A 27,954-nucleotide genomic window follows, 5' to 3' on the forward strand; every position below is an offset into this window, starting at 1 on the left:
ACTAGGATAATTATATTATACACGCTTTCTAATGTATGTTACAAAACAATCGGTGTCGGTTTATTACAACAAAATACACTAACCTACACAATTGTACGAGACTTTAAATTCAGTGTCACTGTCTACCAATTATATAGAGCAACAATATTGTTTTTAAAGGATTGAATAATTAAACTAATATACATATTTGTTTTGTACCCTAAGCGTATTACATATATATATTAAATAATACTAATATCCGGCGCTAATCCGACCTGTGGCCGTGTCGTCTTGGTTACATAAATACACAGATACACATTTCACTGAATACATTTACATTTATAAAACAAAAGTGACGTAATTGTTTATACACGCTTTCTAATGTACGGTGAGGCTACAAAACAATCGGTGTCGGTTTATTACAACAAAATACACTAAGCTATACAATTGTACGAGACTTTAAATTCAGTGTCACTGTCTACCAATTATATAGAGCAACAATATTAATGTTTCTAACGGATTGAATAATTAAACTAATATACATATTTTTGTAAGCGTATTACATATAGATATTAATGATAATAACATCCGGTGCTAATCCGACCTGTGGCTGTGTCGTCTTGGCTAGATAAATACACAGATACACATTTCACTAATACATTTAAATTTATAAACAAGAGTGACGTAATTGCTCGCAGTGTAAATGTGAAGAAATGTCACGTGCATAAGAATCGGAGAGATCTTTACGTCTGCAGACAAGGCTGCAGGCTGTACGGAATATAACAAGTGAACTAACTCCTCCCATCAAAATACCAAGTTATGTATCTATAATGCCTACGCCTACGTAAATATATATGTACGCCTACGTAAATGATTATGTCACATTAAAAAAACCAATTCGATTAGTGTATAACAATAGCAACAATAAATATACATTAACCATTCAATCTACAAAGAGTACCATGACTCGTTTAATCTATCTTCGTCGTCGACATTAAACAATATACGACAAATGAAGCAGCACCGACTAATTACATTTACATTTTAAAATATTCATAACTTGGTTGTTGTCGTCACTATGTTAGGCTGTAAATGATTTCCAACGTCAATCTAATTTTAAAAAAAAAGAAATAATTCGCAAAATACACAGATTAATTATTACATTAACAAAGTTAGGCGAAAAAAAACCAAAAACACTTGAGTTTGCTTTCTACCGGAAAAACAATCTTTCTTTTTCAGGCCAAGGTTTATCGCAAATAGCTTGATGTCGCGAGGAACGTCATTGTAAAATGCACGGTGAGAAGTGTTTGGGAGCAAACGTCACTACGTGTACATACAAACAACAAATCACGTACGTACGCGTTGTGACGTTTGCTCCCAAATCCTTCCCATCCTGCTTCGCGCACGCTATTTGCGATAAATCTTATTAATGACCATGACCAAAATCAGCAAAATACGGGTTTTTATTCGTAGGATGTTCGTTTAAAGCCACACTCAACTTAAGTACCTGTGAAATGTCAGTATTATACTTCTTAGCTAGATCCAGTACCTCTGAAAGATGCTGTAAGATTTCAACGTTAACACTGTCGTCGGATAGTTTTTGTGATCGTATGATATTTTCAATCATTTCTACGACCGTCTTTTCGTTTGACATCTTCGTAAAATGTGTACCTTAAGTGAAACAAAAATAGTGTACGTATTATGTGTTACTTTTCTAGAGTACAGTATTCGTCATATCGTCTTTTGTATTATAAATAGGCCTACACTGAATTAAAAAAAAACAGACAAATACACGCTATGCAACATATATGCTGTCGGTCGGTCCATCAAAGTAAAATAGATGTTTAAAGTGGAAATCTGGCTCAATCTATAGGCCCTACTATTTAAAGGACAACTTGACCGAGAACCATATTTTAACAAGGTATTAGGGATGTATGTACATATGATTTCAGAACAATTGCGAGATTGACGATATCGCCGCACGCGCTCGCCGTACAGCCGCCTCCGTAAATTGCTGTGACGTCACAAGTGCATGGCAAAATCTACCTCATGAGTTTTCATTGTTGTTAACTCACAAGAGATAGGTACCGTCACTTCAATTGCTAATTTGACCTGTATAGGCTTAAATTTGCCCAAATGTTTAGTCTGGTATTTTGATTTTTTTAATCATATGTACAACCCTAACGTTGTTAAAATATGTTTCTCGCAAGTTGTCCTTTAATGTATTGATTACTTATAGTGAACGTACCGTACTCTCGTTCGCCTGTTTTCATACCTGAACATTCGTTTGTTTTTTCTTTTACGTATTTAGACACATTCCTCTGTTTCTGACGTTTCTTCAGCGTTACAAACGTATATAGATAAGGGTTAATTGCAGAATTGATTGGCAAGACGAACACCGCTGCCCATGCATATGCCTCTGGTGGTATGTAAACTGTTCTCGTCAATGATAAAATGCCCATTACTATAATTGGTACCCAGCAGCAGAAATCTGTAGCAACAATAACAGCCATTCGCATAGCAATTGTAATGTGTTGATTCTTGTCAGAGTTATTTGTTCCTGTTTGTTCAATATTTCTGCTAGATGCTTTAATAAAAATGAAAATCGCGGTGTAGCAAACAAAGATAACCAAAAAACAAAAGGTATTGAAACCAATTATGATAGCAGCGGTATATTCCCATCCTCTCACTTTTTCCGACGTCAATGGCAATGCAAGACACACGCTGGTTACACCGTAAAACTCATTGTTAAAGTAGGGGATTGGTAATACTGGCAGAATACTCATAACCAGCGTCAGAACCCATCCAAATGCAATAACGCCTTTTATTGTTTTCTGTGTAAAATGAAAGTTTGCGAACGGAAATGCAATGTGCAGAAATCTATCAAAACTAATGACGCTCAATATGTACACGGATGATTCGCTTGATAGAAATGCTAAGACTCCTGCAAACGTACAGGCTACGCTTGCTTTCCAATTGTTAGCATGGATAACATAATCGTTTCGAAAGAGGACATCGGCAGTTGCAATTATCAGCATATATATCCCCATGAGCATATCTGCTACGGCAAGATTTGTGATGAGAATATACTGCTTTGAACAAAGACCTCTCGCTGTAGGCCAATGCTTCCATCGCCAGACAATTACAAACATGTTTCCCAGCAGTGCACTTAAACCAAAAATCCACAAGAAAACCCGAATGACTTGATTTTGCATTAAATTTTCGCAAGAAGAAAATGTGTCGGCCGTTGGTGTACAGTCGATAGTCCTGGCCGAATCCAACAAACAACAAAAGAAGTAGTCATCCGATTTTCTGAAAAGACCAAATACAAATCATAATCACCGAGTCGAACTTTTTCTGGAGAAACTTTAATTTCAATTAATAACCAGTAATAATTATTCTGGATTTAGTATTATTTGGTTTTCTTTTAATGTTTATCTGATATCGTGCGTTCAAGTAGTTAGGATAAAATTTAATCAAAACCCATCAACATAAAAAAACTCGGTGTATATTGGCCCTTACATCACCCACCAAGAAACATCCAAATGTCTCTGGAGCACTATACCCATTCGCATCGTCTAGTAACACTGGAGTACATCACTCATCAGGTGTTCAATCCGTGTATTTTGAAGTCCCGGAGTTGTTTTCTAATTCACACTAAACAAAATACCGGTATTGTTTGTAAACTCCGGAGTTTTGCTACGCGATGTGAAAGGGACACAAAGTTACAGTAACATTGAAAACGGAACAATAAAAAAAAAAGAATAAACTTACAATGTTTTCAGAGACTGTAAGTCCACGAAGATATCTTTATTCTCCAGGTCAATATTATTGTCAGATATATCTCTGTTATAAATAATACATAATATAGTATTTCTATTTATGTATGTATTCCTATTTGAAGTTTTACTTTACGTACAGATGTATCGGCCTTTATACGGTAACTGGCAGAGGATGTCTATGGTGGTGAAACGCACAACTTATTCAAGTAAATGTATAGCTCTTTTCATTGAAACCGATTTTACCGCATACATAAACATGAATTTCTAAGATACTTCTATTGACAAATTATATACATTTCTTTTTAAGAAAACCATTGGAATGTTGTTCTTTCAATTAAACGAATGTTACTTACAAATATTCAAGTTTAGTTAAACCTGAAAATGTGTGTCTGTTTAACTGCTTTATTCCGTTACCATGCATATCTCTACAATAATGAAGTATACGGAAACCTTGTTTAAAGGGAATACTACGATCACATTAAATATACATTTTTGTATTTTGCATTTTTTAAACTAGTACTTACAGGTAAAGTAGATTGTTTGCATTTTCAAAGACATTATCTTCTAGTTTCGTTAATTTGTTTTCTTGAATATATCTAAAATAAAAACATCACATTATACTACCAATTCTAGCAATGCCATGTTAGAGCTAAAAACTACATCTACGGTCAAAATAAAACAAGCACCTAACATCATCACTTAACTCCAATGTATTTATCTCAACTTCATCACTAAAAATATCCATCGTCCTCAAAATTTGTATTCACTATTTGTATACCATTGTAGCCACGCCTTTGTCGTCACTCATAGTGATTCGTCATCCGTCGCCATCGTTGTTGTTGTCGTCGTCATTATTATTATCATCATCATTATTATTGTAACTAGTCTCAATATTACTTATTCAACAGGTTTTTTTACGTACAGGCGTTTCAGATTCACTAGCTCATTAAACATGTTGTTGGTGATTGCTCTGATATTATTCCCAGATATATCACTAAAATAATAATAGATAGGTTTTGTGAAAAAAAATATTAACGGCTAACAAGTTAAGTTAGTCATTTTCGTCCGTTATTCCTCGACAGAATTCCGACACCTGTTAATGAACACTGAAGCAAATTCTATTTATTTCTCATAAACAATACATAAAACAACATTGTGTTGGTTGGAAACATTTTCTCTAAACCATTATGAAGCAAAATTAACCAAGTTTGTAAAGCTCTATGATCTAACTGGTATTGTTGTGACGTCTATATTATTCTTTTGTGGTACGCAATGACTTATTTGCATATCTTCCACCTGTGGGTTGGTTTAAATTGACAAGGTATTTGTAAATGGAGGGAGTTCCAGGCAGGAGGTTGTGCACAACGAATGAATAAAGTGAATAACGGTACCGAGTAAATGTGTTGCGTATTTATTGTCTAAGCATAAGAGTATGACAAAAAGGTGGGACGTGACCAAAATTAATATGGTAGTAATCTATAATCAGAGCTTTACGGTAACTGTATCTAAAATACTTACAGGGCTACAAGATAGTGGTATTGTAACTTCATGAAAAGTAGTTCATCTCTAGAAACACCCTTAAAAGGCTGTACGGAAACCTTGCTCACGTTTCTAAAAAATAAGCAAATCTTCTTATTTATAAACTAAATATAATTTCAGAAAAAATTAAGTTACTTATGCTGGTATAATTAATATGTGAGTACTTATGTGAACCAGTATGATACAATAAAACGTAATACATACAAATATCGTATATCTTGTGGAATTAGTTCAGCTTTATATTTTGTCCATTCTGTCCCAGTGCAGATATAAGAAAGACCTTGGCAGTTACATCCGTCAGGGCATGTTAAATCTAAGATAAACCATAATCAATATATTTACAGTTATAATCCTGATAATAATATTAATTCTCTAGCTGTAGCCTAATTGCTAGAGGAGAGTTCGTCATTTGGTTTGAAAAGGGATTAATGTTAAATAAACCATGTCTCGAAAATAATAATAATAATTAAATAGTGTAAATATACAAGAAATGTGTTTTTTTATTATATATAATATCTTCGAGCATCAAAATACGGATTTATTCTAACCTGACGAACTGTGTAATAAGTGTTGACGAACTTTGTAATAAGTGTTGACGAACTTTGTAATACATGTTGACGCACTTTGTAATAAGTGTTGACGCACTTTGTAACAAATAAGCTAAGACGTACATTGATATATAACTGCCTGTCACACTAATCAACTGAGCTGTCAGTATTATTGTAGAATGTTTCTTACAATGATGACTTCAAGGTTGTATATAATTTTAAAATAATGGTTATACTAAATTTCAAACCTCAGTGGCTGGCTGTATATAATAATACAAACTTTAACATTGTTTTACATTACATGCTATATTTCTGTATTCTGAAATAGAAACTGATTGATGAATACGATAAAGATATAAATACATTTAAAGCTTACTACAGAAAAGTTCATCATCCCCACGAAGACAATCTTTGATGTCATCACACACACGATCTTGAGAAATACAATTTGACGCATCTTGACATTTGAAGTATCCTGGACAATCATAATCGTCTGTAAAAAGAAATACATTTAAAAACTGTAATTCCATTTTATTACAGTAATTCATTCCAGGGTTTTGATTAGATTACCACAATAAAATACAGTTGTGTTTTCTACAATATCGAATTTTCATATTTTAACCCAGCTAGAGCAGATTTTGTTATTCATTACAGTAGATGTATGTGTACATTAAAACTTGAGCCTACCACAGAAATCTTCATCTTCACCATGCGCACAATCTTTATGTCCATCACATCGACTCTTGATTGTGATGCAGTACGAGTCCGGACATTTGTAAGTGTTTGGTGGACATTCATACGAATCTGTAAAAATACATTTTTAAATAGTCCATCCAAAATAATATAAAACCAATTTGACAAACATTTGATGTTTTGGGGAAAATTAAAAAAAATCATAGACAAAAGATGATCTAAATAATAAATAAATCAGAAATATATAATTAACGTTTTGGAAAAACGATTTGCAATTGTTTAAGTAGTTTATGTCAGCTGCTGTTTTGACGGATCTCTTCGAGAGTTTTACCAACTTTCGTAATCCTTGATTGACACTGAAGTGTTAAGGTGATGTAGCGAATAATGTTGCCGAACTTCCGACAGCATAATAAAATTAGAATAAACTTGAGCTTTATGATAAAATGAGCAAACATGTTTAGTTGCTACGCTAAACAACATTATCAGTGTAATCTTAAAAGTAAATGAGTACTAATGTTTTTCCTTTTTTTCTGTTTCAATGTTATAATTATGGAAATGTTGAATGAATTATACTTTAAAAATTAAAACATGTATGTTAGAATGTCATTATATTTACTGATTTAGTGTCTGTCAAATCATTATACTTCTTACCACAATTCTGTAGATGACTGTTATCACGACACCCTTTCTTAATATATAAATAATGATCGTAATCCAATAAACACAAGTAACGTAGATCTATGCAAAGTTGATTTTGGCACTTGAATTTTTCTGTACCACATACGGATGTTGACAAAACACTTTCTGTTATGTAAGAATAAGATAAACAATAAAACACCAACACACAACTAGGCCTATTTCAATTTCTTTGATGATGTTAAAAGGTGATAAAACAGCGTCAGTTCTTAAAAATAGATTTTTGCTACTCGGAGACAGCGGCAATTAACAAACTCATAGAATACTAAATAAAGATGCATACAACATAAGTTCTGGCTTAAATAGTTTATTAGTAAATGAACATTCGCCCATGTAAAACTGCACATAAAAGTCATAAGCAAATATAAGTTATATAGCAATAATTTTCCAATTCTAAATAAGCAAAACAGGGATGCTCAGAGAAAAATAGCCCGCGGCAGGTGCCATCTTGGGAAATAATAATAGTTTAATAGTCTAATAGTTCCTGACAGACCGGGTAAAAGGCACTACGGTATTCAACATACTACTTAGCAACCACCAACAACAAATAATCCGATGATATCGTATATTTTATACTTTTTGGCTTACATATAATTAATTTCCACTTATAAGTGTAAAAATAATTAATTTATAAAAAAAATAATTTTAACATTGTTTCATTCAAATAAAATGATTTTTTTAAATTAAAATTCACTAATTCAATTATAAAAATATGAACAACGTACCACAGTTTTTTTCATCAGGGCCGTCGGGACAATCAGGTATTCCATCACATGTGTATTTTGGGTGCAAACACTTTCCATCGCTACATCTTAGAAAGTTCGAGCTACATTTACCTGTAAGGAAATGTTTAATAGAGGTGAAGGTGATCACACATGTGGCTCGAGCAATATTGGACGAAGTGCCGTGTCGTTCTCGGGTATATTGTATTAGTACAAAATAGGAAACATAACATATTTGGAAAGTTCATAAGATACTTACATTTTTTGTTTTTGTTTTTGTTATACATGTTATGGTTTACTGTTATTAGGTTTATCAAAGAAGGGGTATATTCAGGGTTTAATGGAGGGTACCAGTACGTTGTATTTTTTTTTAAAGCGGGAATGGATTCTTGGGACTGTTGTAAATTGGTTGTGATTTTTGTACCTTTCATAGATTGAGTGCCACTGATGTCAATGGTATATGTCAATAAATATTATTCTGTTTACTTAAAAAGTAAGCAGGCTGAATGGATCTTAGCAAGAGGAGAATGCCTTGGACCTGTACTGATGTTATTGTTATGGTTTACAACGTTCTTCCTTTTAAACTCGGTCACCCGAATCATCATTAAACAAAATATCTACAGTTTTAGTGTAATGACTACTTAACCACATTTTTTCTCGTCAGATCCATCTATACAATCTGTAACAGCATTGCATCTTGATGATGACTCCAAACAACGACCATTATCACATGCAAATTCGCTTTCGGTACAATTAATGAATGCTAGAAACAAATAAATAGTGGTTTAAATATAGCACAATTGTGTTCTAAGATCCTAGACGGCAATTGAGTTTGGCTTTATCATACCTACACTTGTGCTATTTGCGCGTTGCGAAAAAGAATATCTAACAACGTAAAAAGAAACATAACTAAGGATGATACTATTATATTATCAATTTTAAATAATAAGAATGATAAAGATATCATCTCTTCAAAGGATGAGCATTACTAAAAAACTATATTAAACTGATCAATGGTTGTATAAACACGTTACTTACTACAACCTGCTTCATCCGAATTATCCGGACAATCAGATTTATGATCACAACAAAATGAATAGGGAATACAATGACCGGATAAACATCGGAAGCTTGTGATTGGACAATTATTATCTGGTTCTGAAACTAAAATGTGATTCAACTGTTGTTTTGTTATCTTTTCTCAGCGACTTGCTAACTTTCCTTTTAAAAACATACAAGTATAAAATAAAAGTTTAAAAAGAATTAACGTTAATACCAGTCATGTATTTTAATATACAAAAATATATAATATTCGGAAACTAAAACATCTGTGGCTGTATGGTTTACCCTTTTTGATACTTTAACTTACCACAATCTGAAACTCTACAATCTTTAATTTCATAAAAATCCTCTGTATAGCACCATGGCCGGCGTCTTTCGTTTGGATTCCGACAAAAGTTGTGATCACCAATACCTTTACCGATGTAATCTTCTGGATATATTGCACCAGTTCCTTTAACATGGCTTGTCCATTTCAAACAACCCACTTGCTCTTCTGTGAAATTTCGTGTCCCTCGATAGTCAGACCCGTCAGTCGTCTGGTAGCAATCTGAGTACGAAACGAACCAAGACACAAACATTAAATTTAAATTGTAACAATCTAACAAACTTATGAATGCTGAATATGAATTCATGATACTATAGAACTATTGAGATACCCCAATTCAGAGGAAACTTCTATTAAAGAGATACTTTCTTGCGAAACAAACAGCCCTCTACGCTCGAGACATCCTATTTCATTTTATTTCAATTTTGGTTTTAAAATTATCTTAGGATTAATTAACTGAATTGCATTTTTTTTAAAGCATTTAAGAATAATTTTATATATAAAAACATCACATTTACCACATGCATGGAGGAATACATCATACAATGATTTACGAAATTTTCGGTCGGAGACAACTATATTATATAAGTTTTCTCAGATATGTATATCTTTGCCACTATGCAGCCGGCCACATATTTGCATACATAAATCGTTCTTTTACCTAATAATATCGAAGAGTTGCGATATTTGTTCTCTTGGATAGAATGTTGCATAGAAGGTTTAATAGTAACTACGGTACTCTTTCAATGAGGTTGATATTCTAAAGTGTTATGCTAGTTTGATAAAGTAGTAGACCAGTGTTACTTTTATGCTAACGACTCTCTTATGACGTCATCGTGTAAGTTATTCCTTTACATTGTTACATATTAAAGAAACACAATATTACATTTCTTAAGTTGAAAAATGTATTTTCAAACCGTATACCGTATCGCGGCTATACGATTTACAGTAAATGAAAATTCACAACTAAAAAAAAGAAAATGACATGATTTGGTTGACCTTGGATACAATGTGGTGCTTCATCACTTTTATCAGGACAATCAAAATTTCCATCACACTGTAATGAACTTAGAATACAAGTTCCAGATGTACAAGTAAACTGGTTGTCAGGACAGGTGGTATGGTTATCTAAATTTAAATAAAGTATAAATATATACAAAAAATAAATAAAGATTAGCTTTATGTTTTCTAACAATATTGTTAATAAAATATTAATACTGTTTCTGGCAACGATTTTCGTACATATGACCGATATTTCACGGCGGTAAATATAATATGGTAGTTTGCTTTTCCAGTCACTGTTATCTGTTCATAAATTTTCAATTTATTCTCATAAAATACATCATAATATGTAATTAAAAAAGTTTTAAAAAAGTAGAATGCACTTATGCTGGAGAAACTCAAAAAATAAAATTTTAAAGCTAGTTCCACGAGAATAAAAATAAACAATTACAGTATATAAGTAAAACAATGTATTTCAAAATTTCAAGAAAAGACAAAACAATAACTTTAAAAAATAAATAATAATTTAAAAACTAAAGAAAGCTACATACACACGCACGGGATATAATATATAATACAGGAAAAAACATTTGAATTAGATACTGGTGCAGTATTAAGTATTTTGAATTTAAACTGAATTTTTTTGTCATCGATAATTTATCATACAAAAACTATAAAATTGTACGGTCATAGTGCCCGTGTCCGTTTACGAAAACGATTGCTTATAAGAGGTTCCAAAATCACAGTTCCATCTCCGTTATGGTGGGCATACGCTTACGAGAGGTGTTCACTCAGAGAGGTTCAACAATTATAGTGTTATAAAATAAAATGAATAATTACCATACATGTTATAATTACCTGTGGGCATATCTTGTTGGCATATGTAAGCACTGATATTTAATTCGGCACAGGCCATTTCCTCTTCTTTCAAACTATTCGATCTAGGCGACCATCTTAGAAATACACATTCCGAATAGACCTTTTCCCAAAGTAATACATCAATAGTGTTTTCTTCATAACCATAAAAGATACCTAAATATTTTGTTATTGTTTGAATTGATGACGTAGACACTGAGAGAAATGTCGATCCGTTAGGACAGGAAATATTCGAAATGTTATTACTAGTTGAATGAATGACAGTTAGGCAGGACTCGTCACTCGGAAACCAATACTCATAACAACCACCTGCAAAAAAAAGTGCAAGAGGAACAACTTTACGTGTACAATTATAATTAAGGTCATACATCTATTAGAAAACGTTATAAAACATCTTTGTATCCTTGCCATCTGATGATTGGTTAATTTTGTATCACGTACTGTTAGTCCTGCTGCATGGAAAATCTTATTTCTCTCTCTCTCTCTCTCCCCTCGCTTAGATTAATTAGATATAAAACAGATACGAAACAGATAATGAATATTTTGTTATTCATTGAATTGGGAGAATATTTACAACCTAATGATAACTAACAAAATGTCATTATTTTTGTTGATAAAGTAAAACTATCTTTATAAACACACTCGCAGCGAGAAGAGAATTTTGTATTGCATGTTGACTAGACCAGCTCTTACAATAGAGATGATAATATTATAAAAAAAGCTATCTTTAAACAATGAAATATCAACTTACCTTCAGCCGGAAACAACGTATTTATACCTACATCTTCAAAAAAAAAGCAAATAAAGAAGATCTAGAATACAGTCTACTAAACTACTGAATTAATAAGTATAAATGTCAGGCACAGGGTTCGAAGTACACATTATTAGATTGGCTGTGGCACTTAAAGATGTATTGTCCCCCTGAAAAACAATTTTTTACATTTTTTTGTTGAACATGCCATTTTAATGTCACATAATAGTTATCCACTTTGACCAAAAGTTGGATTTTTACCTGAAAAAACTGTAACTTAAAGCAAAAAATGGTCAAATTGGCTGCCAGCCAATGGGTTTTTGGTTGAATTTAACCATTTATTTTGTCATTTTATAAGTGAATTTTTTACCTACGGAAGTAATTAACTTTGTTAAAACTACAAAATGGCCTATTTAAAGTTTGATTTTAATAATCATCATTTTTCATGTTTTTAGGCGACAATAAATCTTTAAACAATGTTAATTTGAAATAATTGGATAATAAAACGCCGTATTTGTGTAATTATTCGACTATTAAGCAAAGAAATTAGTTTGTTTTCATACCAACAGCACAAGATACAGATGCATCCTCAGAGTGCTCACAGTCGTGAGTCCGTGAACTTTTACAAAGTAATAGGTCCGTTTCGTTCCCCAAACACTGCACTTCATCGAGGTGAATTGATCCAATACCAGGACCGTGCCTAGCACTGCCGTAAGATGCAATGGCATTTGTGAAACCCAGTTGCCGACAGACGACATTTGCATCGTCCATGTCCCAATTATCATCGCAAACTGTACCCCACTGCCCACTAATAAATACTTCAACACGACCCGCAGATGGGTGGCTGCCATCGGAAAGTCGAACAGGTTCTGTTAAAATGAATTGATAAACAATAAAAACTAAATTTTAACAGGGATTTAAAAAGAAAATTGAAACTCCCAATCTTACTTGTTGAACAAATTAAACTGGCGTCTTCATTATGTGTACAGTATCCATCACGGTGCTTTGTAGAATAACAGTCCCATAAACAGTTTTCCTCTCCACTACAGTGAAAATCATTAGCTATAATTGGATCAGTTCCTTCACCAAAAGTTGAATAACCATACGCTTTGATGGCTTCAGGATAGCCTGCCATTCTACATGCAGCATTTGCGTCATTAATGCTCCAATGATCATCACAAACCGTCCACCACGTATGACTGTCATATATCTCTACACGACCAGCGTACTCTACCACAGATCCTTTGAAACGAATACCAACTGTTTAAAATTAAAAAAGAACAAGTTCTTATAATATCGGACCACAATAATGATTCAACAACGTCTATATAATTCTCTGTACTCTTCGCTATACGAGTTATTTCAGGAAAAGAATGAGTAAACTAACTCTTCCCTGGTCAATTAAACTATTTATTATTTATTATTATTTTTTTACTGAGGAGTTAGCAAGAAGTACCAGCGTCGTATAACTGTTTGTGATACGATAAATTGGTTCTCAATTGGACGCAACGTATGGATGCTTACGTTGTGCAAGGAATAGGACCGTCACTGTCACTTGCGATTTGTCAACTCACTTGCGTTGTGCTAGACTTGCCCAAGTTATTGTCTTTTTATGTTGTATTCTAGTCGGCGTTTCGCTTAATTTTGTCTCAGCTCAAATATTATGTATGAAACGCTATGTGTGAAAACATGTTTTTTACCAATGGAATCGCCGTCCAGAATCGAGACAAGCGTTGTTGTTCCACCACCAGAACTAGGAGCGAGTCGGCCTCCTCGAACCCATGCCGATATTGTTGGCTCCTTTAGGTACGATAAACGACGCCCTTGCCTTAACCGCTAGGCAATTTGACTCGCAGTAATGCAGTTTGTCAAATGAGATGTGTATATTTATAAAGAATATATATTATAATCAATTACCGTCAGAACATGTTAGTTGTACAATATCATTTGTACAATTCACATTTTTAAATTCGCACTCCAGCAGACTAGGTTCAGTGCCAAGACAACGAATCACTTCAGCACCAATTACTAGACTGGTACTATTACCACTCCCCCATGACTCAACGCCAAGAAAATGTAATTCTTTGCAAGCAATTTCTGCGGCTTTCTCGTTCCAATGTTCATTACAAACATAATTCCAATTACCATTTCTGAAGACTTCGACCAGACCATGATGGCTTCTGTTCTGCATTCGTACTCTCTCTAATTAAAAGGTTAAAAAATCAATCTCTCAATTATTTTAAAACATTTTAAAATATTTACAGTGTATACAATCTAACACCAAATGACACAACTCATCACTAAAAACATATTTCTTTCTGCGGTCATATTATACAGGTACTGTACGTAGTTTGCCTAATGTAGTATTCTACTTCTTATTTTCTTATAATTTGTTTGTTGGTTGTTTCTGGTTTTAAATTTGTTTATGGCTTTAATGATTAATTATTACTATAAAGAAACAGTAGAACGCCTACTTTGGGACACCCTTAATAATGGGACACTTTCCAGTGAAACGAACGAGGTAGGGGAGGGGTGAGGATGGCTATGAGATTCCATATAAAATCCTAATTTGTCCACTTAATAAAAAATTACGTACTAGCTGTTTTGGATTGGGTACTGTTTTTTTCTTTAATAAATTACTGTATGCACTGTAAAATGTGCTTTACAGGCAACATGAGATAGATACTAAATAGTATATAGTCTTCTTCAGTAATTGTTCAGATAAACAAACTAGCTATAATCTCACCTGTGTCACATTCGGTAAAAATATATTCATCATAGTCAACATTGTCGAAATAAGAAAAATAAAACCAATAGTCGGAACTGATCTCAAGTGCAGTTGGCTGACTTTCATTGGAATTGTAGCACCGTAGTAGGCTACATGTTAAGCATGGGTCGTCATAATTAATACGGAGGTTGTAATTATGCCTGGCTAGGTGTACACCGGTTGTTTGCTGCTGCAGGCAGATATGCGTGAAAGGATGCATTTCCTCTTCTTCAAATTTGCACACGTATGTCCAGGTACCGTTATAATATAACTGAGCATATCCCGAAGTCATGGAATATCCATCAACAAACCTTAATCCACCTGCGGAGTATTAAAGTAATTGTAACTGTAAGGAAAGTACTGTACAAAATACCAATGTATACTTGTTTTAATGTATGGAATTTCTAAAAACTAAAACGTAAATAGTTCAGTCTAGAATTGTATTGCCTACTTATTCCGCATGACAAATACACTTTACTTCTACACATCTGAGTTGGTCCAGTTTCGAATGAGCAATATTCGAATCTATTCTCTGTTCCTGAGCAAGAAATGCTACTTGTTACGTTTAGATTGCTGGAGTAATTGACAGACATTATATCTAAAACGCTGTCAAAGTTAAGTTGTCTACAGACAACTATTCCAGCTTCAAGGTCAAATTCTTCGAAGCAGACGGTGTGCCATTCAGAGGCTGTATACACCTCAAGTAGTCCTTCTGACTCAACCTGTCCTCCGGTTAGTTTTACTCCATCTGTAAAAGTTCAAATTGAGTTAATTCAAATTAAAGTTAGAATGTTTACAAACTTGAATACAAAAATATTTCATATAGTACTCATTATAGTGCTACAAATAAGTACCTTTAAGACACCTAATCCCAGATTGATTGTCTCGATATCTATAATACCAAATATATTCAATCCGACAATCACTTATTTCTTTTTCATTACCCAAGCACATCATTTCATAAGAAGGCATGGCATATACAGTTCCAAAGATCCCACAATTCGAAAACTCAGCAGAAGGAAAGTTCAATGACCGGCAGATTACATCAGCTTCGGTAAGTCGTAGATCCGAAGTTACTGACCATCGACTATAATATTTAAACTCAACACGACCTTCGTTAGGATTTTCACCAACTAATCGAATATCCACTAAATTACAAAAAAAGGAAAGTTAACTATTTATCTAGATAAGATGGTATAGGTTGCATTCCGATACCTTATTTGTTTAATAAAGTGCGTTATGGGAAGAAAATGTTCATAAAAACTATAAAAATCGGGTCATCAATATAAGCATAAGCCTCTATCTAAGTTTACAACTTACGTTTTGAGCAGACAACTCCTACATCGTTTGAGTGTGTACATTCTGGATCCGTCGTTGAGTTGATAGGACTACATTCGGTACTGTAATCATTGTCAATGCACCCATTAATATTTGACCAAATATTTCCAGTTCCCTCTCCAAATCTGTACACTAAATGTTCGTCTGCACTTTCGTAACCAAGTAACGTGCATAACAGATTAGCGTCGTGTTCAGTCCATCCGACAGAACAGACACTACCAGCGTAGCCCCAATATTCATCCATTTCTATTCGGCCTTCTCTACCTATTGTACCACCTTCCAAAGTCGGGTAGGCTAATACTAGAAATAAAATAATTTTATAGTCTTATGGATAGTATGTATAGTACTTAATTCATTTTTCTCAGAATCAGCCAACTACAATATTGTCTTTCGTTTGACTACAATTGTAGGCCTATAGTGTCTATAAGCCCATGGGTTAAAGGCTACATTAAAAACATGTTAGGGTAATGTTTACAGTATTAATTCAGAAAACTTAGTGAACATCATGCGATGTAAAAAATTATAAGAAACACACTAACTTGAATATGGAAAATCTGACAGTATGACCAGCAACAATGGTCCAAAAAACCAAAGTGCCATTTGTACGATATTCATAAGTTCTGAAAATATAGAAAATGAAATAGGGCCTACGGTTAAAAATACCATTATACATGATAGCGAGTATATCGTACTGATTGAACGTATGCATTGAAGGCATACTACCATCGAATTATATAGAGTAAAATATAAGTACAAGTACAGATGGTCTTCTCGTTTTACTCTACAGGGGTCAAGACGCTGTAAGACCAAAATTAGAACATTCATAATCGAAAAGTAAAGCTCTGTTTACACTATCAAACTAGTTTGCCAAAAAAAAAGTGTGATGTGCATAAATATGGTAGTGATACAGTATGCCCAAATATGGTAGTGATGTGACATCTTCATGTCCATATATGGGCACATCACATCTTTTTGTCACGTCAATTTTGATAGTGTAGACAGAGCTTTAGACCATGTCAACATTTGTAAATCTGAATACGAATTTAAATTAACATAATTCAAACTAAATTAATAATAGGCATAGTAATTGGAAACATTATCGTACAGTACCTGTAACTAAACAGAATGATTTGAATTGGATGTCATACAAATATTGCGTTTATTAAACATAAATGCAAGATGTGATTGTAATTATGTATGTTGTGAGCAAAATTGTTTACCTCTTCCGAGCTCACTCCTGCACACACTTTGCAACATCTTGTTGATAAATGTGTAAATTTTGCTGTGGATATAATGTTATTACAACACCAAAAAGGCAGTGTATATGCTTGTCTGTTCCAGCAAGCATAAATTAAGTGGCCTCCAGTGACAGGACTGGGTTCATTGTGTACTAAATGATGACTGTATCTTTTTTAATGTTTCCAATCCAGAACGTTATTGGTTTGCCGACTAGTCTTTTTATTTTCCTTTCATTGTATTTTTGCTCCCTTATTAGATTTGATAATTTGGTCATGTATTTTTTTTACAATTTTTTCTAATAATTTTCTTCTTTTCTTTATTTTTTTCTATTTTCTTCCTCTTGTTTCTTGATCAATGTCCTTGGTTCGGAGTTGTACATAAATATACGTCTGACGTATACATTAAATGGTCTCGTTTTTACTTCTAATAAATTGCTTCGACTTGCATTTTTTAGTTTGTCACTACCCAATATCATCTGTATTTTGTTTATCATCTGTATACCGTTGATTGCTTACGTTCTTCGCGTTCCAGTGATTTTGCCAGATATTGCGTTAGGAGTACTGGGTTCAGACAATCTCCTTGACAATATTATTACAATTATAGTTGTAAAACGTCCACTTATCTACCACATCGTAAGAATAATTCGACATCTTTTAGTAGAATTGATAGATCTTGTTGAGATTGAGTATAATTATTGTTAGGCCTAAATATTATTGGTAGGCCTCTACTAAAATAAAATACTGTAAAGCCCAACATTTTCGCAACTTTTAATTTTCGCGAATTGATTTTCTTTATTAATTTGGAGAACAAAAATGTTTGTCCTCTTCGCCAAATTATTGGCGAATGTATTTCGCATGTCAAAAAATGACATCGCGCAGTGAATCTATACAGAATACGTGATTGTAAATTTTAGGGATATATAAAAACTAAATAAACGTTTTGACTACACAGTGAGTAAAATTTAATTCATTATTAAAAATGAATTGTAGGCTATACGTACCCAATTAAGATATGATGATACACGTATACTTTTGCTTTGTCATTGCCGTCTTTCCAGTTCCACACATAATATCTGATGTCTTTATCAACACCATCGCGTCTGATTTTATTGCTTTCAATTTACTATACTAATTAAATTCATGATTATATAGTGCTCCCTCAGTGGGTGCCAGTGTAGATATTGATTTTTAATCGTAATTGTCTATTGAAACTAAGTAGGCCTACCACTAAACTAAATTTTAAGATGCACTGTTTATACCCCTCATGGAAGGTTACTCATTTAAGGGTCACGGGATTCTTAATAAAGAGTTGTTTGAGTTTAGTTTTTTAAATTTAATCATCACAGTGACATAATCTGACATACTTTTCTAGTACATGAACTGTTGAATAAATTTAAATCTTATTAAAATACAAGATTTAATCACGAAAAGTTGTCAAAACAAAGTTTAAATTGCTCAACATAGGTCTGCATAATTACAGTAGAACCCCTCCTTTAGGACACCCCTATTGGGGGACCACCTATTAGTTTGGTTGATCCCGAAGGTGCCCCCTTAATAGGGGTTCTACTGTTATGCATATTAATGCAAAGAAATAAACACATTTCCTTTGATTGCAGGCCTACTTGCCATTTGAGCAGTGGGGGTGTAATAAGTTTTAATCTGATTTGATATCAACATCTTGTTTCTGTAGACACGATGTAATTAAGACGGTGGTGAGATGATTGTCACCTGCTTAAACATTTAAGGAACAATTTTAAATGGCAAATTATCACTCAACTTTAAACATGGTACAAATTAATTGTTAGTCTTATGAATAATTAATTACAAATGTGAACCAGTATTGTATATTTCAAACCAACTCTCAATTAACTTAAGGTTTTCCTGATATTCCAAATGTTGTGGACACGCCTACAAAATAAACACATTACAAGACTTAAACAGTGTTTGATTTGCCGAAATCAACATTAATTACCATTTGCAATATATCACGTGTGCTCATGAATTATAAGCAACTAAAAATCATGTATTCTCCTGGTTTTAATTGGTTTATTTAGGTCTAGAACAAACATCTATTTTAAGAATATTGTATGGCTTTACCAGAAAAAATGTATTTGAGAAAGTGCAATTAGTACGAAAGATGTTCGTTCGTATCCATATGTTTATATAATATCAATATGTAAATGATTACAATGCTTATATAGGCCTACACAGCAATAATAATCTCGCACAGACCAAAACGAAAAAATATATAAAGATATTATATTTAATATGAAGATATCTAGTTTTAGGATTAGTGGTGTGACAAATTGAATTTGTTCCAAAGATTTAGTCCTGTAACTATGCTTATACTATATAGAAGGAAGAATGGAAGATTTTATTATATATTTGGTAGCTATAAAAATAAAGAGAAGTGGTTTTATATATTAATGAATACTAATAATTATATATGATACATGTGGTCAGACGATTCAGTATCACAGGCACATTCTGTGATACAGCATCTCATGTGTTTCACATGTGACGTCTGTATCATACACCTTAACCTAACCTTCCATAATACTTTCACCATGTGTGATACGCATGAGATGCTGTATTAGGAAATTTACCTATTCCGAGAAACATATTTGTATTAAAGGTCCCATGCGATGTTACCATTAGTTACCATAACGACATAAAAGTGCTCTTTGAAAAACTGTGCTCTTTAGAAAATGTGAAACATGAGCAGCAGTATTCATGTAATACCTGGCAAGTTGTACATATCAAATGTTTGAGTGATTGTATCAATTCAAACTGCATAACCACCATCAACAGAAAGCGTGCCATAGACAAATAATTATAACAATAACCGTAGAAAACTAGATACGGCGAAAGAAAGACAGACTTCAAACTTATTGTTCTCAGGACAATGTACTAAACATAAGAAAGCTTGTGTAAACAACGTCAAGATCTGTGAACAGCAAAATTAAATCTCTAAACTAATATATGCTAATGACGACGACCCAATAACATATAAAAAGGACTTATAATTATACCTTGTATCTGTATCTCTTGCATCTGCATCTTATATCTGTATATTGTATCTGTGTCTTGTATCTGTATCTCTTGCATCTGCATCTTGTATCTGTATATTTTATCTGTATCTTGTATCTATATCTTGTATCTATATCTTGTATCTATATCTTGTATCTGTACATTGTATCTGTATCTTGTATCTGTATCTTGTATCTGTATCTTGTATCTGTACATTGTATCTGTATCTTGTACCTGTATCTTGTATCTTTTATCTGTATCTTGTACCTGTATCTGTATCTTGTATCTGTACATTGTATCTGTATCTTATATCTGTATCTTGTATCTATATCTTGTATCTATATCTTGTATATGTATCTTATAGGGTACCTGTATCTGTATCTTGTATCTGTATCTTGTACCTGTATCTTGTATCTGTATCTTGCATCTGTATCTTGTATCTTTTATCTGTATCTTGTACCTGTATCTTGTATCTGTATCTTGTATCTGTATCTTGTATCTGTATCTTGTACCTGTATCTTGTATCTGTATCTTGTACCTGTATCTGTATCTTGTATCTGTACATTGTATCTGCATCTTGTATCTGTATCTTGTATCTATATCTTGTATCTGTATCTTATAGGGTAGGCCTACCTGTATCTTGTATCTGTATCTTGTATCTGTATCTTGTACTTGTATCTGTACATTGTATCTGTATCTTGTATCTGTATCTTGAATCTGTATCTTATATCTGTATCTTGTATCTGTATCTTGTACCTGTATCTTGTATCTATATCTTGTATCTTGTATCTGTAGATTGTATCTGTACATTGTATCTGTACATTGTATCTGTATCTTGTACCTGTATCTGTATCTTGTATCTGTATCTTGTATCTGCATCTTGTATCTGTACATTGTATCTGTATCTTGTACCTGTATCTGTATCTTGCATCTGTACATTGTATCTGTATCTTGTATCTGTATCTTGTATCTATATCCTGTATCTGTATCTTGTACCTGTATCTGTATCTTGAATCTGTATCTTGAATCTGTATCTTGTATCTATATCTTGTATCTGTATCTTATACGGTACCTGTATCTTGTATCTGTATCTTATACAGTACCTGTATCTGTATCTTTTATCTGTATCTTGTATCTGTATCTTGTACCTGTATCTTATACAGTACCTGTATCTTGTATCTGTATCTTGTATCTGTACATTGTATCTGTATCTTGTATCTGTATCTTGTACCTGTATATTGTACCTGTATCTTATCTGCATCTTGTATCTATATCTTGTATCTTATATCTGTATCTTGTACCTGTATCTGTATCTTATCTGTATCTTATCTGCATCTTGTATCTGCATCTTGTATCTGTATCTTATATCTGTATCTTGTACCTGTATCTGTATCTTATCTGTATATTGTATCTTATCTGCATCTTATATCTGTATCTTGTACCTGTATCTGTATCTTATCTGTATCTTGTATCTGCATCTTGTATCTGTATCTTATATCTTGTACCTGTATCTGTATCTTATCTGTATCTTATATCTGTATCTTGTACCTGTATCTGTATCTTATCTGTATCTTGTATCTTATCTGCATCTTGTATCTGTATCTTGTACCTGTATCTGTATCTTGTACCTGTATCTGTATCTGTATCTTGTATCTGTATCTTGTACCTGTATCTGTATCTTATCTGTATCTTGTATCTTATCTGCATCTTGTATCTGTATCTTGTACCTGTATCTGTATCTTTTATGTATCTTGTATCTGCATCTTGTATCTGTATCTTGTACCTGTATCTGTATCTTTTATGTATCTTGTATCTGTATCTTATATCTGTATCTTGTACCTGTATCTGTATCTTATCTGTATCTTGTATCTTATCTGCATCTTGTATCTGTATCTTGTACCTGTATCTGTATCTTTTATGTATCTTGTATCTGTATCTTGTATCTGTATCTTTTATGTATCTTGTATCTGTATCTTTTATGTATCTTGTACCTGTATCTTATCTGCATTTTGTATCTGTATCTTGTATCTTTATCTTGTATCTTTATCTTGTATCTTTATCTTGTATCTGTATCTTGTATCTGTATCTTGTATTTCTGTATATTGTATGTATCTTTATCTGTATCTCTTATTTCTGTATATTGTATGTATCTTTATCTGTATCTCTTATTTCTGTATCTTGTATATGTATCTTGTATATGTATCTTGTATATGTATCTTGTATATGTATCTTGTATCTTTATCTGTATCTTATGTATCTTGTATCTGTATATTGTATCTGTATATTGTATCTGTATCTTGTATATGTATCTTTATCTGTATCTCTTATTTCTGTATCTTGTATATGTATCTTCGTATCTGTATCTTGTATCTGTATCTTGTACCTGTATCTTGTATCTGTATCTTGTATATGTATCTTTATCTGTATTTCTTATTTCTGTATCTTGTATATGTATCTTCATATCTGTATCTTGTATATGTATCTTCATATCTGTATCTTGTATATGTATCTTCATATCTGTATCTTGTATATGTATCTTCATATCTGTATCTTGTATATGTATCTTCATATCTGTATCTTGTATCTGCTGGACGTTTCCATAACATTTAAAATCAATATTGTATATATTAAAGTAAATCTTGTCTCAGTCAATTTCCAATTTTCCTAGTATCTCAAAGGTTGTAGACATATTAACAGCCTAAAAAATAAACATGTTAATGTTAAGACTTATACAATGTTTGATTTGCCTGCAGACATCTAATTTAATTAATTACCACGCATAATATATCGCCCGTGCTCATTAATTATAAGCAACTAATAATCAGTATGTATTCTGGTTTTAATTGGTTTATTATATTTATCTATATATAGAACAAACATCTAACTATGTTATTAATATTTCATTGCTTGGTTAGAAAACAATGTATTCGGGGAGTAAAAAAAAATTTCATAGTAAAAGATGTTGACTTATTATAAAAGATTCTTTTGTCGCGAGTGCTTTAGCTGGAATTGAAACCAGACAGAATAAACAATATAAGTGTATATCCATATAATATTGATACAACAATATTTGGAATCTTGCATAAATTAAATATGTATTGTCCCCAAAAACATGAAAAATGAAGAAAAAAAAATACTTTGAATAGGCCATTTTGCAGTTCTTAATCACTTCCGTAGGAAAAAAAAATGTTTTCATTTATAAAAAGACTTCAACCAAAACCTGATTGACTTCCAGTCAATTTGTTCATTTTTTTGCATTAAATTACAGTTTCTTCAGGTAAATTTCTCAATCCAATTTTTGGTCAAAGTGAATAACTATTATGTGATATATTCAACAAAAACATTACATTTTTTTTAGGACAATATATCTTTAAACTAGATAAACAGTATCTTTCTGTGAATTGTACTTCATATTATTCTTTACTCGGAGCCTAGCATCTGATGATTGAAGTGATTTTTATCACCTTTATGAAACAGTCTATAGTGTGCAAATAAAATGTTGACATTTATTTTTTACTAGCACGCGATTCTTGAAGAGTGATTTTACTGACTGAAACAGTCTCTAGTGTGTAAATTTATTTGTCTATATCAATACTCATAAATGAACATGATTAATTACTGTTCAAGGAACCTATCTTTATTCACGATGCCTTACAATTGTGCTTTGTATGTAATGTAAATGTAATGTATTATTAGCAAATCAGAAGTTGGCGGTGAGTGGGTTATTTAGGCATGCAATCCGTACCTGTCTGCTAGACTTGATGATCATGGCTTCACGTTTTAATCTGTTACCAGCTGTACCATCTTGCTTCTTATTAGTGAGCAGTATACGTGTGTGTGGCACGTGTAACCAAGATGTTCCTAAAGCTGGTTTACTCAAGTTGTTAAATTGCACAATACGATTCGTAACCTAGTTAACAAATGAAAATCAGTCACAAATTAATCTGTAAAATAAAGATATATCTAAATTCAAACCAGTTTTTGATGCTATGAAAATGACAACATTTGAGAAATTCTTTGGCAGATCACTTAACACAATGGTAGACGGACAAATATTGGAGACTTAAGTGAGTAATTGGTAAAAACTGGATAAATACACTAATATACACTAAAATCACATTTGCTAAATTCAGAATCATTAGAAAAAAAATTACATACAACAAAGTTGAAAAAAATACTAACCAAAACAGCAACATTTTCTTCAACAATTTCTTTTAATTTTCTTGCTACTTGCATCATCAGCCCATGTCCTAAAAATAATATTATTATAAAGCACACACAAAAAAGAGTTGTAGCCCTAGTGGTCTAATGGTTAGGACATGCATATCAAGCAAATCCTGGTTGGGGCGACTATATCTCATTCTTTTCCTCATTCTTATCGTTTCAAATTAATCAATTATCAGTATATCATCAGGCAGAATAATTCTGTTGTGTTTATTTATCATATATTAATAATAGTAATATACAATCATCACGTTTTAAATAAAATATTTTATTACTAAAATACGTAGTGGTATTGTGACTTACTGCTTTATGCTTGTTTTGCAATCCAAATTACCTACATCATAATGACACATTCATGCTTAGTAGTTTTCCCGGGTAAGTTGGTTACCTACCCACCAATGTTAGTGACAATAGAGTGGCACGTTCACTCTCTGACAAGAGTACTAGTGGACACATGACATCATAACACTGACAATGTATAAAAAAATCATGGCCGAGAATGTGTCGCGATGTAGTAAAGTGAATTTCAGTTAAATTATATTTGCAAACTGTGAATGGCTATGTTTGAATAATAATAACTTACCCTCTATGTGCTTTCCACCTATTATAGGAGAAATTACTGCAGCAACTGAGTCAACTATGACAAGCTTAACATGCTTATAGAAGGTGGAGTCATCATGCATTAATGCTGGTAGGTTGTGAAGAATTTGAAGTAGTTGAAAGACATCAAATGCTTGTACACACTTTACTTGATTAAGTGCTTTTGGTAGCTCCTATAAAAGTAAGGAAATAGAGATGGTTTGATACCATCATGGATTCTAGTTATATGCATGCACCTGTTGACAGTAAATTTTAAATGCATCCAGTATCATAGGCACATTCCATGATACAGCATTGCATGTGTTTCACATGTGACGCCTGGATAATAGAGCCAAACATAACACTGAAACTAACCTTCCACAATACAGGCACTATGTGTGAAACACATGAGATGCTGTATTACGGAATTTTCATGTGATACTACTAGACAAATACTACGTTACGTGCTTGATAAAATAGAACATGGCTTTTTTTTCAAGGATCAAGTTAAATGAGACCAGTAGACAAATAGGAGAGAAATCATGTAGAAAGCTTCTAGACAAGACCTAGACACAATAAATAGGCAAGACCAAAACCAATAATAGCTGTTTAAAATGTGCAAAGCAACCATTATATTTTATGTTATGTTATTGAAAAAAAAAAAAACTTTAATTTTACCATTTCTGATAAGCCATTTAAAATTAGCAAGTCTCTTAACCTCTCACAGGAAAAATCTGCACCACTACTGATGTACAGCACACATTGTCCAAAGGTCATGCTTGTTTTTGCAGTAACTGCATGACAAATCTGAAAAATGGATTAAATTTAACCAATCATTGGTTGGTTGTAAACATTGGTGGTTACTTTGTGTTATCCCTGTAAACTTTTACACAGACTATTGATTCATTGCCTACTAATGTTTAATCTTAACTGAATGTAGTGAGACCTACCCAATAATGTTACTAACTTATGAAGAAATAATGTCATTCAGAACACGGTGAATGTATTACATGTATACACTACATTGTTAATCTCTACACGATCCCAGGACAACTACCTCCCATTCGACTACATCCAAGACAAAAACCACTTCTCATAACTACACTTTGGAAAATTACCAAAATACAGGGTAATTGTTTTATGGGGATAGAGTAGTTGCTCAGAGCATAATATTCTATGTGTAGTTGTCTGGATATGTCTCCTTACTTGTGTTTTACCCGAGGCTGAAGGACCAGCAACCTCAGTGAGTTCAGTTGATAATAAACCACCAGAAAGCAGCTCATCAATGCTATAAACAAAGAGAAAAAAACTATAGATAGATTGCGATGTAATTGATTGGTGATACTGACTGATAGGAAGAGATGAAGCAATTTTACCTGTAATTTACTGATGCACAATACATTTTAAATAATGATAAAAAATATATTTCAATAATATAACTATTTGTAGCAATGTTGTTCAATGAAAACAATTGTGTAACAAAAATAGCTGTTTGCGATAGCTACTATATGGAATTAAAATAATATACCAAAACAGCAGAAAGCTATCTGTACTGTAGAAGAATGATAACTACCTTTTAATTCCAGTGCTTAATATCATGAGTTTTTGTGAAACATGTGCATACAGGTTTGACCCTGTGACCACAAGAGAAGCATGTTGAGCTAACAAAGCCTTACGTATTACTGCTATTACCTGTGAAAAAAAATGAATCCATGGATAACATATTCTCGGCTTTAGGTTCAACTTTGTTTATTTTCTTCTTTCGAAGCCTTTTATTAATGAATTCCTGCATAGGTATAGCAAGTTCTTAAAAACATACAATTCATATTTTATTTTTGCATCACCACTGTACAGTATAATATGCCAGATTCACCGCCGTGACAGAGCAGGAGGGCTAACATATTGTAATAATATACTATAGTCTGTCAAAAAAAGTTCATATTTCATTTTAGCTGTCAAAATGGGGAGTGCACATCATCCCGACCCTGATGCTTGAGTATAAAAAGTTTTCAATGCATATACATGTCAATTACCTTAACGGAAAGAAAACACTTTTTTGAAATTTCCTCTGGATTTTGACTAAGAAAGTCAATCACTGAAAAAAAATAAGACATCATTATAAATTAAGGAACAAAAATCAATCAGATACTGTAGAATACAACTCTCACTGGAAAAACAAGGCTTAGAATTACTATATCATACAGTTAGTATTATACAGTTATGTAGTGCAATCACCTACTGTAGCCTCCTAAACTAAGTCTATATAACCATGGAGGCTTTTTTATACCTCCATGATAACTGAAAATGAGATGTTGTCAACATTTCTTTACTTTTAGTGATTTCCAAGCAAGAAAACTTGCATGGCCAAATTCAATTGTTCAAAAATTCCATCAATTCAATGTAAATAAATAAATAATTTAACCTAGGCTAAAATGGTATCATCCTTACTATAGATATATTACTATATGACTAGGGACATTTAGTATGGTACGAATTGACCAGATTCTCTCACACATCCACCAGCGCAGAGTAGAGCCTGGCTAGCTAATTTACCTAGGCCTAGGTAGGCCTCCTAGCCTAGGTATGTCTGGTGTTTTGACTGATATTTCCTAATTAAATTATATTTTATATTACCTGTACGAATACCTATTGATTTCAAAATATTTATATTATCTATAGAAAGTTCATTACACGTTCCAGTAGACAAAATAGACATTTTTATTTTTAAACATTGCCGCTCGTGATCATCTTCGTTTTGTTGTTTTTTTCTCCACACACATGTTATGTGTTTGTTGCCTATAGA

The 27,954-nt window shown here is 32.7% G+C and overlaps 2 protein-coding genes across 4 annotated transcripts; both read right to left on the bottom strand.

Annotated features, from left to right (window-relative positions):
- Positions 1–34: 34 nt before the first annotated feature.
- Positions 35–20,705, bottom strand: LOC144834472 (uncharacterized). 3 transcript variants are annotated; one of them, XM_078689271.1, is made up of 28 exons: positions 20,351–20,705; positions 16,620–16,700; positions 16,063–16,380; positions 15,597–15,890; positions 15,194–15,490; positions 14,722–15,063; positions 13,893–14,177; positions 12,924–13,235; positions 12,539–12,844; positions 11,976–12,008; positions 11,189–11,533; positions 10,346–10,474; positions 9,329–9,568; positions 8,998–9,123; positions 8,606–8,722; positions 7,963–8,073; positions 7,193–7,345; positions 6,536–6,652; positions 6,225–6,341; positions 5,505–5,613; positions 5,280–5,372; positions 4,684–4,755; positions 4,286–4,357; positions 4,115–4,186; positions 3,754–3,825; positions 2,228–3,291; positions 1,487–1,650; positions 35–1,089 (listed from the first exon to the last, which is right to left on the bottom strand). In XM_078689271.1, exons 1-28 carry the CDS (start codon positions 20,430–20,432, stop codon positions 1,033–1,035), a joined length of 5,580 nt encoding a protein of 1,859 aa, XP_078545397.1. In that variant the 5' UTR covers positions 20,433–20,705; the 3' UTR covers positions 35–1,032. The 3 variants fall into 3 exon arrangements, with proteins under 3 accessions (XP_078545397.1, XP_078545395.1, XP_078545398.1); XM_078689269.1 differs by having other exon boundaries at positions 11,207–11,533; positions 12,539–12,874; positions 20,351–20,624; XM_078689272.1 differs by lacking the exon at positions 10,346–10,474 and having other exon boundaries at positions 11,207–11,533; positions 12,539–12,874; positions 20,351–20,625.
- LOC144834510 (DNA repair protein RAD51 homolog 4-like) lies at positions 20,456–27,919 on the bottom strand. Its single transcript, XM_078689341.1, has 9 exons — positions 27,786–27,919; positions 27,185–27,246; positions 26,725–26,843; positions 26,358–26,439; positions 25,830–25,958; positions 25,156–25,345; positions 24,531–24,598; positions 24,094–24,258; positions 20,456–23,046 (listed from the first exon to the last, which is right to left on the bottom strand). The coding sequence occupies exons 1-9, from the start codon at positions 27,865–27,867 to the stop codon at positions 22,993–22,995; spliced, it is 951 nt and encodes a 316-aa protein (XP_078545467.1). The 5' UTR covers positions 27,868–27,919; the 3' UTR covers positions 20,456–22,992.
- Between the last annotated feature and the right edge of the window lie 35 nt (positions 27,920–27,954).

The sequence above is a fragment of the Antedon bifida genome, chromosome 2 (assembly GCF_963402885.1).
Source record: "Antedon bifida chromosome 2, ecAntBifi1.1, whole genome shotgun sequence".
Taxonomy (NCBI): domain Eukaryota; kingdom Metazoa; phylum Echinodermata; class Crinoidea; order Comatulida; family Antedonidae; genus Antedon; species Antedon bifida.